This window comes from Balaenoptera ricei, chromosome 2 (assembly GCF_028023285.1).
Source record: "Balaenoptera ricei isolate mBalRic1 chromosome 2, mBalRic1.hap2, whole genome shotgun sequence".
Classification (NCBI taxonomy): domain Eukaryota; kingdom Metazoa; phylum Chordata; class Mammalia; order Artiodactyla; family Balaenopteridae; genus Balaenoptera; species Balaenoptera ricei.
The window spans coordinates 52,966,549-52,979,723 of NC_082640.1; the positions used below are offsets into that span (position 1 = coordinate 52,966,549).

The following is a 13,175-nucleotide window of genomic DNA, read 5'->3' on the forward strand; positions in this document are numbered from 1 at the left end:
CTTAGAGACATGAATCAGTGATTCCCAAGTGAGGTGCCCTAGGGATCTTTTGAAGGCTTTGTCCCAGCTACTGATGTGCACAGCTATCCGATGGCAGTAAGTGGTTTAAATAAATCCTAGTGAGAGTCCCTTTCCATTATACTACTTCCCCCAAATAAATGTATGTTTTATCTCTCCATGGCGTTTGAAGATCATAGTTTGAAAAAAATGAATTATTCCCATCCAACTTAATTTTTGGCTCATCACACATACTTATTTCTCCTAATCTCCCAAATCCCTTTGGAATTATAGAAGCAATATAAAAGGAAACCCTCAGAATCGAAGGAAGTTCCCTGCCAGTAATGGCAGAGTTGCTGTTAGTAGGTAACAACTATTAACTCTGGACACCACATGAAAAATAACTCCCTGAAGGCACTGGAGAGTGAACAAGAGCAGGAGGGCTCCGGAGAGGAGCTGGCACTTGGACGCAGGGAATGGCTTTTCTCTTAAAAAGCTGTGAGTCAGAGCCATGAGGCAGCTGTGGTTCAGAGGGATCCCTCAGACTTATTGGCTTGAAGAACCAAAAGGAAGTGTCTGGAGCTATCAGAACAGCACAGCTGGAAAGTGAGGTATAAAATCCTGGAAAGGAAAGAGCCACGGAGAGGGAGCCCCACATTGATGTAAACAGATGTATGCAAACTCTAACCAGATACCTAATTCAAGGCTGAATTACACATATGGAGCATAATCCTACCAGCCCAACTAAGTACAAGACCCTCCAGACATTTCAGGTGGTACCACAGGAAGGACAGAGTCTGGAGTTGGAGCTCAGTCAAGTTATCTGGCAACCACCCCTCACCCTCACCAAGACACACACACACACACACACACACACACACACACACACACACATGCTCTAAATTTGACAGAATCCAGAGTCCTTGCGATATAACACTGACTGAAATGTCCAGGAAACAATTCAAAACTGTTTGTTAAATGTAAAAGAAACAGGAAAACATGACCTTTGTTCAACAGAAAATACAATCAATGCAGAATGACACCAAGAAGGTTGAGATGTTCGATTTCGCATAGAAGGATTTTAAAGCAGCTATCATGGCTATGCTTTAGGGTGTAAAGGAAAAAATGTAATGTTTTGTGATGAAAAATTGTTGTAATGAAAAAACTAAGAGTAAATCTGAGCAGAGGCATTGAAACTATTTAAAAGAACCAAATACAAATTCTAAACCTGTCAAATACACTGAATAAAAAGCATTTACTGTGTGAGCTTAACAGCAGATCAGAAATGACAGAAGAGTGGAAATGCTGAAGGCAGAGCAATAGAAATTATCCAATATAAAGAATAGAAGTGAAAACAAGTTTTTTAAAAAGTAAACAGACCCCTAGGGATCTGAGGTATTAATATCAAAAATTACAATACCTACAATTAGAGCTCCAGAGGAAAAAGAGAGGATGAGAAAGAAAATTTGTTAGAAGTAATGATGGTAAAAATGCCTCAAATTTGGTGAAAGACATAAATTTAGAGATTCGAGAGGCTCAGCAAACTCCAGAAAGTGTAAATAATAGTAAAAACACATCTAGGGGGACTTTTGCTTCCAGGAGAATGAAGATGTGTTTTCTCCTACTCATCCTACTAAGTACAACTGGAAACCCTGGATATTACATATACAATTAATGTGGGAAGAATCTGAAAGGTACAGAGAGTAAGGCAGACAGGTCTTGGGACCCAAGGGATGACACAGTAGTGAGTTCTTTAGTTTTCTTCTTATCCTTTACATTCCAGACTTAGAACTAAAGAAGGTGGCAACCTGGAAATGCCAATGGGCACAGACTAAAAACAGTAACAACAACAGAAGCCTGCTCTCTCTACCCAAAGGATCAGGAAAGGGTCAGCCTATAAAGACAGAAAATATCACTCGAGTCCAGTCAAATACCACAGAAAAGATGTTGCCCTACCCCACCCCAGGCCAGCAAAGAGAGTGGAGAGCCTAGGCTTTCACACTCAGCAGGTATCAGAGAAGCTCCAACACGAGGGAGTAGGGCTTTCATCCTTGCTGGGCAGCAATGATGACAATTCTCCGTAGTGGGCTAGAGGCCAAGTGGGGAGCCTGGACTCCCACCCTAATCAGCAGGAGCATATCCTCCTGCTCCTTGATGGGGCTGCATCACAGGAAGCTTAGTGGAGGCTCAGACTCCTGCCACCCCAAGGCCACCCTACCCCACATGGTGTCAGTGAAGACCTGTATATAGCTCAGAGTCCTGTGTCCACCCAGCAAGAGCAAGAGCCCAGTCACCCCTGTGTCAGTGGAGGCTGAAGGGAAGCCCACTTGGCGGTAATGAGGCCATGCTGCACCTTTCCCTGCCAGAGCAGTGGTTTTAAAAATCTAGCTAAAACAGAAGGTTTCAATAAAATCCAGATTGTCATAACATAATACACAAAATGTCCAATAAAAAAACGTGTCCTAACAACAACCAGGAAGATCAAACTGAATTTTTAAAAAATCAATAGATGCCAAAGAAAATATGACAGAGATGTCAGAATTACCTTTTAAAAAATTACTTTTTAAAAATCCTTTTAAAAAAAGAATTTTTGAAGCAGCCACCATAAAATGTTGCAACAACCAATTACAAACATGCTTGAAACAAGTGAAAAAATAGAGTCTCAGCAAAGAAACAGAAGAGAGAAAGAAATACCAAAGAGAAGTTTTAGCACTTGTGTTGGTCTGCTTGGGCTACCATAACAAAATACCATAGACTGATTGGCTTAAACAATCAAAATTTATTTTCTCACAGTTCTGGAGGCTGGAAAGTCCAAGATCAAGATGTTAGCAGATTCAATTTCTGGTGAGGACTCTTGTCCTGGCTTACAGAGGGCTGCCTCCTCGCTGTGTTCTCACATGGCCTTTCTTCGTTGCATGCATGTGGAGACAGAGAGAGATTTCTCTCTTCCTTTGTTTATAAAGGCATCAATCCTATCAGATGAGGGTTCTACCTTTATGACTTCAATTAACTTTAATTACAAAGGCTCTATGTTCAAATACAGTAACATTAGAGATTAGGGTTTCAAAATATGAATTTTGGGGGGACATAATTCAGTCCATAGTGTTCTACCACTGGCCCCACAAAATTTATGTCCTTCTCACATGCAAAATACATTCATTTCATCCCAGTATCCCCAAAGTCTTAACTCATTCCAAGCATCAACTCTAACATCTAAGGTCAAAAGTCTCATCTAAATATCATCTAGACTGAATTCATCCTGAGGCAAAATTCCTCTCCAGCTGTGAACTTGTGAAACAAGTTATTTGCTTCCAAAATACAATGGTGGGATGGGTATAGGATAAACATTCCTGTTCCAAAAGGGAGAACATGGAAGGAAATAAGGAATGACAAGTCCCAAGCAAGTCCAAAACCTAGCAGGGCAAGTTCCATTAGATCTTAAGGCTTGAGAATAATTCTCCTTGGTTCAGTGCTCTGAGGCAGCAGCCTCATGCCCATTGCCCTGCAAGGCGTGGCACCCAGGGCTCTGCTGGGTGGCAGCCCTGCCCTTTGAAGACCAAGTGGAGGCCGTCTGGCCCCCTGGGCCTGTGCACTCTGCAGCTGGGGTGGGACTGGCAGCCCTGATGGTCTCTGAATTGCCTTTGGGGTCTTTCTTCCAGCCTTCTGTTGAGATGGCCAATAACACCATGGGTAAACTTTTTATTTGGTGTTCTCTCCTGAAGAAACTTCCTCTTTTTTTGCAATATGAGTATGAGAATTTTCCAAATCTTTAAGTTCTGTTTTTTTTTTTTTCATTTTTTGTTTTGGCTTAACAATTCCTTCTTTAATTTATCTCTTGCCTTTCACATTTTACTATTAAGCTGTCAAGAGGAACCAAGCCACTCTTCCAGCACTTTCCTTAGAAATCTTCTCAACTAAATAACCAATTTCATTGTTCACAAGGTCTACCTTCCACAAAACACTGGATCACAATGTAGTCAAGTGCTTTGCCAGTTCATAACAAGCAGTATCTTTCCTCCACTTTCCAATAACCTGTCCCACATTTCTGTCTGAGACCTCACCAGAAGACCTTTAACATCCAAGTTTCAACCAGCATTCTGTTCATGATTACTTGGGTATTCTCTAAGAAGAAGAAAGGTTTCTCTTTAGCTGTCTTTTTTCTTTCTGAGCCCTTACCAGTATCTTCTTTAACATCCATGTTTCACCCAACAGTCCCTTCATAGCAATCTTGGCTTTTTCTAACATGCACCACAAAACTCTCCAGCCTCTATCCATTACCCAGTTCTAAAGCCACATCCACATTTCCAGGTATTTGCTACAGTAGCACCCACGTCTCATAACCAAAATCTGTATTAGTCAGGGTTCTCCAGAGAAACAGAAACAATAGGTATATACACATATATGTGTGTGTGTGTGTGTCTCTCTCTATATAGACATATATACATATACATATATTTACATATATATATATATATATATATAGACACACACACACACACATACATACATGGTTTATTATAAGGTATTGCCTCATGCAATAACGGGAGCTGAGAAGTCCCAAGATCTGCAATCAGCAAGCTGAAGAACCAGGAGAACTGATGGTGTAGTTCCAGTCTGAGAATTGTTAGGCTGGAGACCCAAGAAGAGCTGTTTCAGTTTGCATGGAAGGAAAAGACCAACATTCTTGCTCAAGGCAATCGGCAGGAGGAGTTTCCTCTTACCCATGGGAAGGTCAGCCCTTCTGTTCTATTCAGGTCTTCAACTGATTGAACGAGGCCCATCCACATTAGGGAGGGCAATCTGCTTTACTCAGTCAACTGATTTAAATGCTAATCTTATCAAAAAATATCTTCACATGCATGCCTACAATAAAGTTTGACCAAATATCTGGGCATCCTGTGGCCCAGTCAAGTTGACACATAAAATTAAAGAAAACAATAACCATAATAAGAAGCTCAGTGAATGAGTTCCTCAGAAAGATGGAGGGGGCAAAAGAAAGAATCAGTAAAATTAAAGATAGAACAATAAAAATTAAGTTATCTGAAAAACAGATTGTTGGGCTGCACCCTGCAGGTCTACAAAGGCCTCTACTTGCCCATCCTTAAGACTGAAGAAAGAGCCAGTGACAGAAACATCAACGGTTTAATGGATGGGGGAGCTTACACCTCTGAAGCAAGGTCCTGGAGTGACACCCCACCATGTTTGGCAGATGGCGGGCAGGACATGTGGCCATCTTTGCTCCTGGGGCGGAAGGAGAGATTGCCAGTTATAGGGGGAAATTATATCAGGTTACCTCATTGGTTACCAGGGAAACCAGCAGAGGAGTCTGTCCCTCACCACCCCTTTGATAAGCAGAGTGGAGAGTTCTTATCTAAAGCTAGAACAGTCATTAGCTGTGGCCTGGGGCAAGTATGTAGGTCAGTCATATGAGTAGGGTGTAGGTGAAGCAGGCACTGGTCAGGCAAGGGATATACAGAGAACAAGGGAACAGCCATCTGGAGGAGCCTGTGACCATACACAGATGTAATAGAAAAAAACGTGAAAAGAGCCTCAGTACTTGTAAGAATACAACAAAAGATCTAACATTCATGTCATTTGAGTCAGGAAAGAAGAAGAGAAAGAGGATGGGGCAGAAAAAGTATTCAAAGTAATAACTGGTCAAACGTCCTAAATTTGACCAAAATCTATAGATGCAAGAAGTGGAGTAAATCCCAAATCAGTAAACCCAAAGAAATCCACACTAATACACATCATAGTCAAACTTCTGAAACTAAAGTCAAAGAAAAAAACTTGAAAGCAACAAGAGAGAAAAGATATCTCACCTATAAAGAAAATATGGTTTGAATTACAGCAGATTCCTCAACAGAAACCATGGAGGCAACAGCAAAGTAGCACATTTTTCAAATGCCACAAGAACTGTCAGAACAGGATCTTATATTCACTAAAAATGTTCTTCAGGTATGAAGGGAGAAATCAAGGTATTTTCAGATGAAGAAAAACTCAGAGAATTTATTGCCAGCAGTCTATCCTAAAAGAATGGCTAGGGACTTCCCTGGTGGTCCAGTGGTAAAGAATCTGTTACAATGCAGGGGATGTGGGTTTGATCCCTGGTCAGGGAACTAAGATCCCACATGTCACGGGGCAACTAAGCCCATGCACCACAACTACTGAAGCCTGTGCACCTAGAGCCCATGGTCCACAACAAGAGAAGCCACTGCAATAAACCCATGCACCACAACAAAGAGTAGCCCCCACTTGCCGCAACTAGAGAAAAGCCCACATGCAGCAACAAAGACCCAACACAGACAAAAATAAATAAATAAAATTAAAATAAAAGATGTACAAGAAGATATACACAAAAACACTATAAATAAATAAAAATGGAATCATAATAAATGTTCAGCTAACCCACAGGGAGTCAGGAAAAAGAAAATAGAGAAATGGAAAACATAGAGAACGGAAAACCAAAAAATCAAATAAAATGGCAGACTTAAGTCCTAACATATCAATAGTTCGATAAAATGTAAATTATGAAAATACACCAATTGAAAATAAAGACTGGCAAAGTGAATTAAAAAATATGACCTAACTATACACCATCTGCAAGAAGCTCATTTTAATGTAATGATGCTTAGAGTAAACATATGGAAATATATACATCATTCAAATATTAATCAAAAGAAAGAGTGGCCATATGGATTTCAGGTAAAGTAGAATTCAAAGCAAAGAAAATTACCAGAGACAGAGATGAACATTATGCAATCATAAAGGGTTAATTCATCCACAAGAAAGTATAATCCTGAATGTGTATACACCAAAACAGCTGAGAAATACATGAAACAAAAAACTTACTGAATTGAAAGTGGAAATAGTCAACTGCACAATTACAGTCAAAGACTTCAGCACCTCTTTCTCAACAACTGATGTAGACAGAAAATCAGCAAACAATATAGAACTCACAACACCATAATCAACAGGATCTAATCAATACTTGTAGAGCATTCTACCAAGCAACTGCAAAGTACACATGACTTTCAAGTGTTCACAGAACAAATATCAAAATGAATCCTATTCTGAGTCATGAAATAAACCCCCATAAATGTAAGAAAAGTTGAAACCATACAGAGGGTGTCCTCTGACTATAATGGAATTAAACTAAAATCAGTAACAGAAAGATAACTGGAAAATCCCCAAACTGTTTAAAAATTAAATAACCCACATATAAATAATCAAATGTTCATATGGAACATCTGAGAAGAAGTGACTCAACATAGCAATAACTACCATGCAATAAGGAGTTATCAGGTGGGTAACTGAAATTGGGTCATTAAGGGCTGTTGGAGGAGGTGACCTGCAATCTGAGAAGTGAAGACAAGAAAGAATTGCCTGGTGCAGGTCTAAGGGTAGGGAACTGCTTCCTGAGGAGCATACCCTAATGGGCAAGTGCCTCCACTTGCATTCTCAGTTACAAGCAAGGAAAACAGCCTGGTGTGTGCCCCACCATACTCTCCAGCCTTCCCAAGCAGACTGCAGGTCATCTCATGCTTATTCACATATAGAACCTAAATGCTTCTCTGTCTTTGGGGGACATAACCCCCAAAATATATCCATGGTTCTTACTTGTGAAAATAACTTACAGCTGCCAAATTTCAGAGGGCAGGCATGGGCATCCATCGGGAAGTCTTCAAGTTGCATTGGGCATTCTGCCGAGATGGTCAAGCTGAAAAACAAGAGATGGGGACCTTTCAATGACTCACCGACTCTGGCTATTTACTGGACACCACGTTCCAGAAAGCCATATTAAGTACTCCACTCATTATTTTAATTACTATCTTTTATGAAATTGTCTAAACTGTCCCACCAAATTACATAGGATTGCATTGTAGATGAATATCATTTAGAAATAAGGTTTAAATCAAATCTACTCAGGAGTTCTGTGGCTTGCTGAGTGTCTGTACATACATTACAGCTTGTAAAGCAATTTGAGATGCCTTTAAAGATAATTTATTCTTTTATTCTCCCATCACTTACCCACAGTAATCTAAAAAACTTCCCTTGACAAGGCTGAAAATATATGTATGTTCTAAAATAATTTATACGCTCAAAAATATAAATGTGGAATAAATACACAGTCCAAGTTTTGACCAGAAGCTGGCTATAATTATTGTGTACTGGGTTGATGTCATGAAACTATAGAGTAAGCGAAATTGTGTTATGATAGCAACTTTCTTATTGTTTTTAATCCAAGTCTGGTCTTCCAAATAATAATACCACCATCCACTACCACTGTCACCAATGACTAAAACAGTGCTGATCATAAGAGTTGCTGGTCTGGGCTAGGGACTGTGTTAAGTGCTTCACCTGCATTAACATATCTAATTAGAATAGCACAATGTATTGCTATTATCACCCCAGTTTCAAGGTAAGAAAGTGAGGCATGGATATTAAGGGATCTGGACAAGAATGCAGAGCCCCTAATGGCACGTGCCCCACAGGCTGTGTGACCCAAAGCTCTGTTTGTACTTGCAGAGTCATCATACTGTAGTGCTTTTATTTCTCTACAGATTTACTAATTAAGTAGTAAATCTAAATTTCTTTAATGAGTTAGTCTTCTGTCCTTAGTGTTTAATTCTATTATTTAAAATGAAATGTAATTGCATTAAATAAAATCAAATTGCACAATTTTCAACTTTAAACAGACGTTACAATTCTATTTTGTTATATTAAGTCTGGATCTTGCCCACGTGCCTGGGGTGAGAATCAAAATGTAAAAACAATCATTTTTGCCTTTACTGCTTCCTTCTTTTAAGATAGCTTAACTTTTTTGCTATTAAATTGGGCATGTAATTCACACTTGACGATTGCAGTTGGAGTAGTCAATTCATGTATTCTCTGAATGAAGCTAAAACGTGTCAGTGGAAGGAAGGTGTGTGCCCATCACGGAGAGGAAATCTGCTGCCTCTGCCTGGGGGTACCACTCTCCCCAAAATGGAGTGATTTCCAGAGGGTGTGAGTGCACATGGATGAGAATATACCACAAAAGTCTCATATTCAGGTGGGGAGATGATACCTAAAATTATATGCCACCTATGTTCGTAGAAGAATATGGAAAATACAGAAAAGTTATAAAGAAGAAAATTACAAATACATATCATTTCACTTATAATTTCACCTGGTACACTTTGTCCAGATTTCTTCACAGCTACAGATGTTTTCTTTTTGTTCTTGGTTTATAAAATTCAGTCTTCTGTTTACCTAACATTAGAGCAGGGGTATTTCCCACATCTTTAAAATCTCTGCATAATCATGACTTTGAAAGGTAAAATATTTAATTCTAGCATGCAGATGTGTGTTTGTGTAATATATATATACATATATCTGTATATGTGTGGACATCTTCAAGCATAAACTGTGTAAAAGGATTATTATTAGAGACTACAAAATGGGGAAGGTAAAGGAATATTTCCTCATTAGAATTAAGAAAACAGGACTTAAAAACCACAGCCTGTGAGGAGGACAACATAAAGGAAAACAGTGTTTTAATTTATCTTGTTAGTAAACTTAAGCCATTTGTTAAACAAAGCAATAGTGGGGCAGAAAACTTAAGTGAGTCAAATATGTTCTAGAGAATAAAATCACAATGACTCAGTAAATCTAGAATTTCTTTGAGAAGCAAATTTATAGTAGGGACATAAAAAGTATATATAAAGCTGCAGTGCCAGGTACAAAGCAATAAATGTGAAAATAAGCACATGAAGAAATGGTGATGTGGGAGAACAGAGAACGCTTCCAATTAGAAAAGTACATCTCAGTGCTGGTCTATGGCCTCTGCTCCAACAGTTGATGGCCTTGGTGTACGGAAGAGGCTGGGCTCAGCCAGTGGGAACAGTATGAGGGGGTGCAGGGTGCTTCAGGTGGTCCTGACTGTCCAAGCCCTGCTGTATGCACAGCAGACTTCAACCAGCAGACCCAGTGCTGCAGTCTTCAAGTTGCCCGCAATAATATCAACAACTATGGGCTGGACTCCCACCAGCAGGGTGACGTGGAGATGGTCCTTCCATGGCAGAATCTTCTCTCCAGACACTGCCATGTCTTGGAGCTCACATAACTGGGCTTCTGTCTCCCAGAAAACACTCTAGGGCCCACTGGGTCTGGAGGCTGCCTTGAAGCCAGATCTGTTGGCTGAATTCTTGACAATGTGGTGAATCACAGTTAACTCCTCTCCCCGCTGCTTGGTGCTGGGGTGCTTTGATCCCCGGGGTCACTGGAGGCACTGCCACCTGCATTCCTGTTGCTTGCCCTTACTTGTCAGAGTAGACCCCTCAGGGAGACTTGACCTCCCACCTCTGGCACTCTGCCCACTCCTGGCTTTTCCTCCTTTTCCTCATGTACTCCTCTTTCTTGGCCAACACCGTGTGTTTATAAGAGAGGTGAGGAGCCATTCTTTCTGTCACTGTGGTCTCAGCATCTGCTGTCTTGTTTTATTCTAGCTGTTTGGTCCTGAGATCTATGCCAAAACCACTGCACTGACAACATTTAATGATGGCAAGGAATGTACACCAAGGAGTCTGCTTTTAGCATATAACAGGAGGAGAGAGGGTGGGTAGAGACAGGTGGACAGAATTTAGCTGGATGGAAAAAGAAAACCCTTTTGAAGAAAAAAATAATTCCAGTGAAAACATAAAAAAGATAATTCTACAATTACCGTCTTGATAAATGCTAACATTAGAGCCTCACAGATTGTTCCCCCATTTTAATAGACTTCTTTAGAATTTGAATTCCAAACATCAGAAAAATATACTTCATCTATGATAGTGTCTCTCCTCTAAGGAGTGAATGTATTATTCAGATAAATTCCCCAATAGCAAATGTTTCACCCTTAGTAAGAGAACAACACTTAAAATTTTGATCCTTTAAGCATTTCAAAAAAGGCCTATGCTTTTATAGTACTCAAATAATATCTCTAGATAAGAGGGACCCTTCCATTCATGGGGTTCTTAAAATGCAGTGTCCCTTGATGTACAACCAACCTCCTTCACACAGAATTGAGATCAGAGCACTCCATGGAATGTGGACTGTCAGAGCTCAAAGGAGCCAGCCAGGCCACCTCCTAGAAGCCCTTACTTTTCTCAAAAGGTTAAGGAATGTGCCTATGGAAAAACTTACTGAATTACTGGTAGATCCAAGGATCCAGCTTTTTTTCCCAAAGGTCAAATTTCTGTTTCTAAAGACATTCAAGCATTAACTTATTGGAACATAATATCCCATTTTTGAACATCTTAATTTTAGGGTAAGAAAAAGGGCATTTTGTGAGTTAAGCTGTTTGCTTCAACTTGGATGTAAACTCGCTAGAGAGCTCTCTGCTTGCCCAGGGGCAGCCCGCAGTGGCATGTGCTTCAGATGTTAAAACAGCCAAATTCTAGAGTAGCTTTGCCATTAATGAATTGTGCAACCTTTGTAAAACTGCCTAACTTCTCTGGTCCAGCCTTTCCATTTGAAAAAGAGAAATAATAACAGCTCCTTTATTCTCTGAAAAAAAAGAGAAGAGTTAATAGGTGTGAAAAGAGATTTCTACCCAGTATGCTCTCCAGATCTGAGCTTTCTTCATTTACATGAGAATACTTCAGTGCAATAGAAGGTGTGGTGGTAGGCAGAATAATGGTCCTGCAAAGATATCCATGTCTTAATCCCCCAAACGTCATGACTTGTGAATATGTTACCTTAAATAGCAAAAGGGCTGTGCAGGCGTGATTAAGTTAAGGCCCTTGGGAGAGGGGAGTTTATCTTGGATTATCCAGATGGGCCCAGGAGAATCACAGCAGTCCTTATGAGAGGAAGGCAGGAGTGTCAGAGTCAGAGGCGATATGATGACAAAAGCAGAGGTCATGGGATTGTGGTCATGAACCCAGGGATGCAGGCAGCCTCTAGAAGCTGGAAGAGGCAAGGAAAGGATTCTCCCCTAGAGAACCCAGAAGGAATGCAATCCTGCTGCCTACAGCTTGACCTTAGCCTCATAAGACCTTTTTGGACTTTTGACCTCCAGAACTGTAAGATAATAAATTGGTTGTGTTTTAGCCAATAAATTCGTGATAATTTGTTACAACATCAATAGGAAAATAATACAAAATTTGGTACTTGGAAGTGGGATGCTACTGTAACAAATACCTAAAAAAGTGGAAATGATTTGGAATTGGGCAGTGGGAAGAGGCTGGAAGAATTTTGAGATTCATTATAGAAAAAGCCTAGACTACGTTGAACAGACTGTTAATTGAAATGTGAATGTTAATGATTCTGTAATGAGAACTTGCAGTGAGAAACATGGTAGAGAAGACCTACATTATATGGTCATACTGTTATATACACACACTGTTGGTAGCAATATGGACATCAAAGGCCCTAATGGTGAGGTCACAGAAGGAAATGAGGAAACTGGAACTTGGAGGAAAGGAGATTCTCACTGTATAGTGACAGAAAGCTTAGGTGGAAAGCGGAACTTGTAAAAGATTACAGTAGGCTAAATAATGCCCCTCAAAGATAAAAGGTCCTAATTCCTGGAAGTTGTAAACATTACCTTATATGGGAAAAGGGTCTTTACAAATGTGATTAAGGGTCTTGAGATGGGGAGATTAACCAGGTGGGCACTAAATGCAATCACAAAGATCCTTATAAGGGAGAGGCAAAGGAAAGTGCACATAGATAAAAGAAAGAAGGTGATGTGATGAAAGCACAGATGCTTGAAGATGCTGTGCTGCTGGCTTTGAAGATGTAGGAAGGTGCCCTGAGCCAAGGAATGCACACATGACGCTCTAGATACTGGAAAAGGCAAGTAAACGGATTTTGTCCTAGAACCTCCAGAGGGAGTACAGCCCGGCCAAAACCTTGATTTTGCCCCAGTGTCACTGATTTCAGACTCATGGTCTCCAGAAATGTAAGACAGTAAATGTGTTTTAAGTCACCAAGTTTGTGGTAATTTGTTACAGTAGCCACAGGAAACTGATACAATGATGAAATTGGACCCTTAGATGAGGAGAGTCCAAGCTAAGTGTTAAAGTTGTGGCCTGTTTTTTTCTTCCTGTTGCTTATAGTAAAATGTGAGAAGAAGGAGACAGATTAAGGTAAGGACTGCCAACAAAAAAGGGACCAAGACTTGATTTGGGAAATTCTCAGTTTATCCAGGT

The 13,175-nt window shown here is 40.1% G+C and overlaps 1 protein-coding gene across 1 annotated transcript in view; it reads right to left on the minus strand.

The window, feature by feature from the left end:
* GABRA5 (gamma-aminobutyric acid type A receptor subunit alpha5) overlaps positions 1-13,175 on the minus strand; it is a 92,372-nt gene that overhangs the window by 27,186 nt on the left and 52,011 nt on the right. Inside the window, exon 5 of the mRNA XM_059915412.1 lies at positions 7,635-7,717. Within this exon, the coding sequence (XP_059771395.1) occupies positions 7,635-7,717 (83 nt within the window). The remainder of the gene's footprint in view (positions 1-7,634; positions 7,718-13,175) is intronic.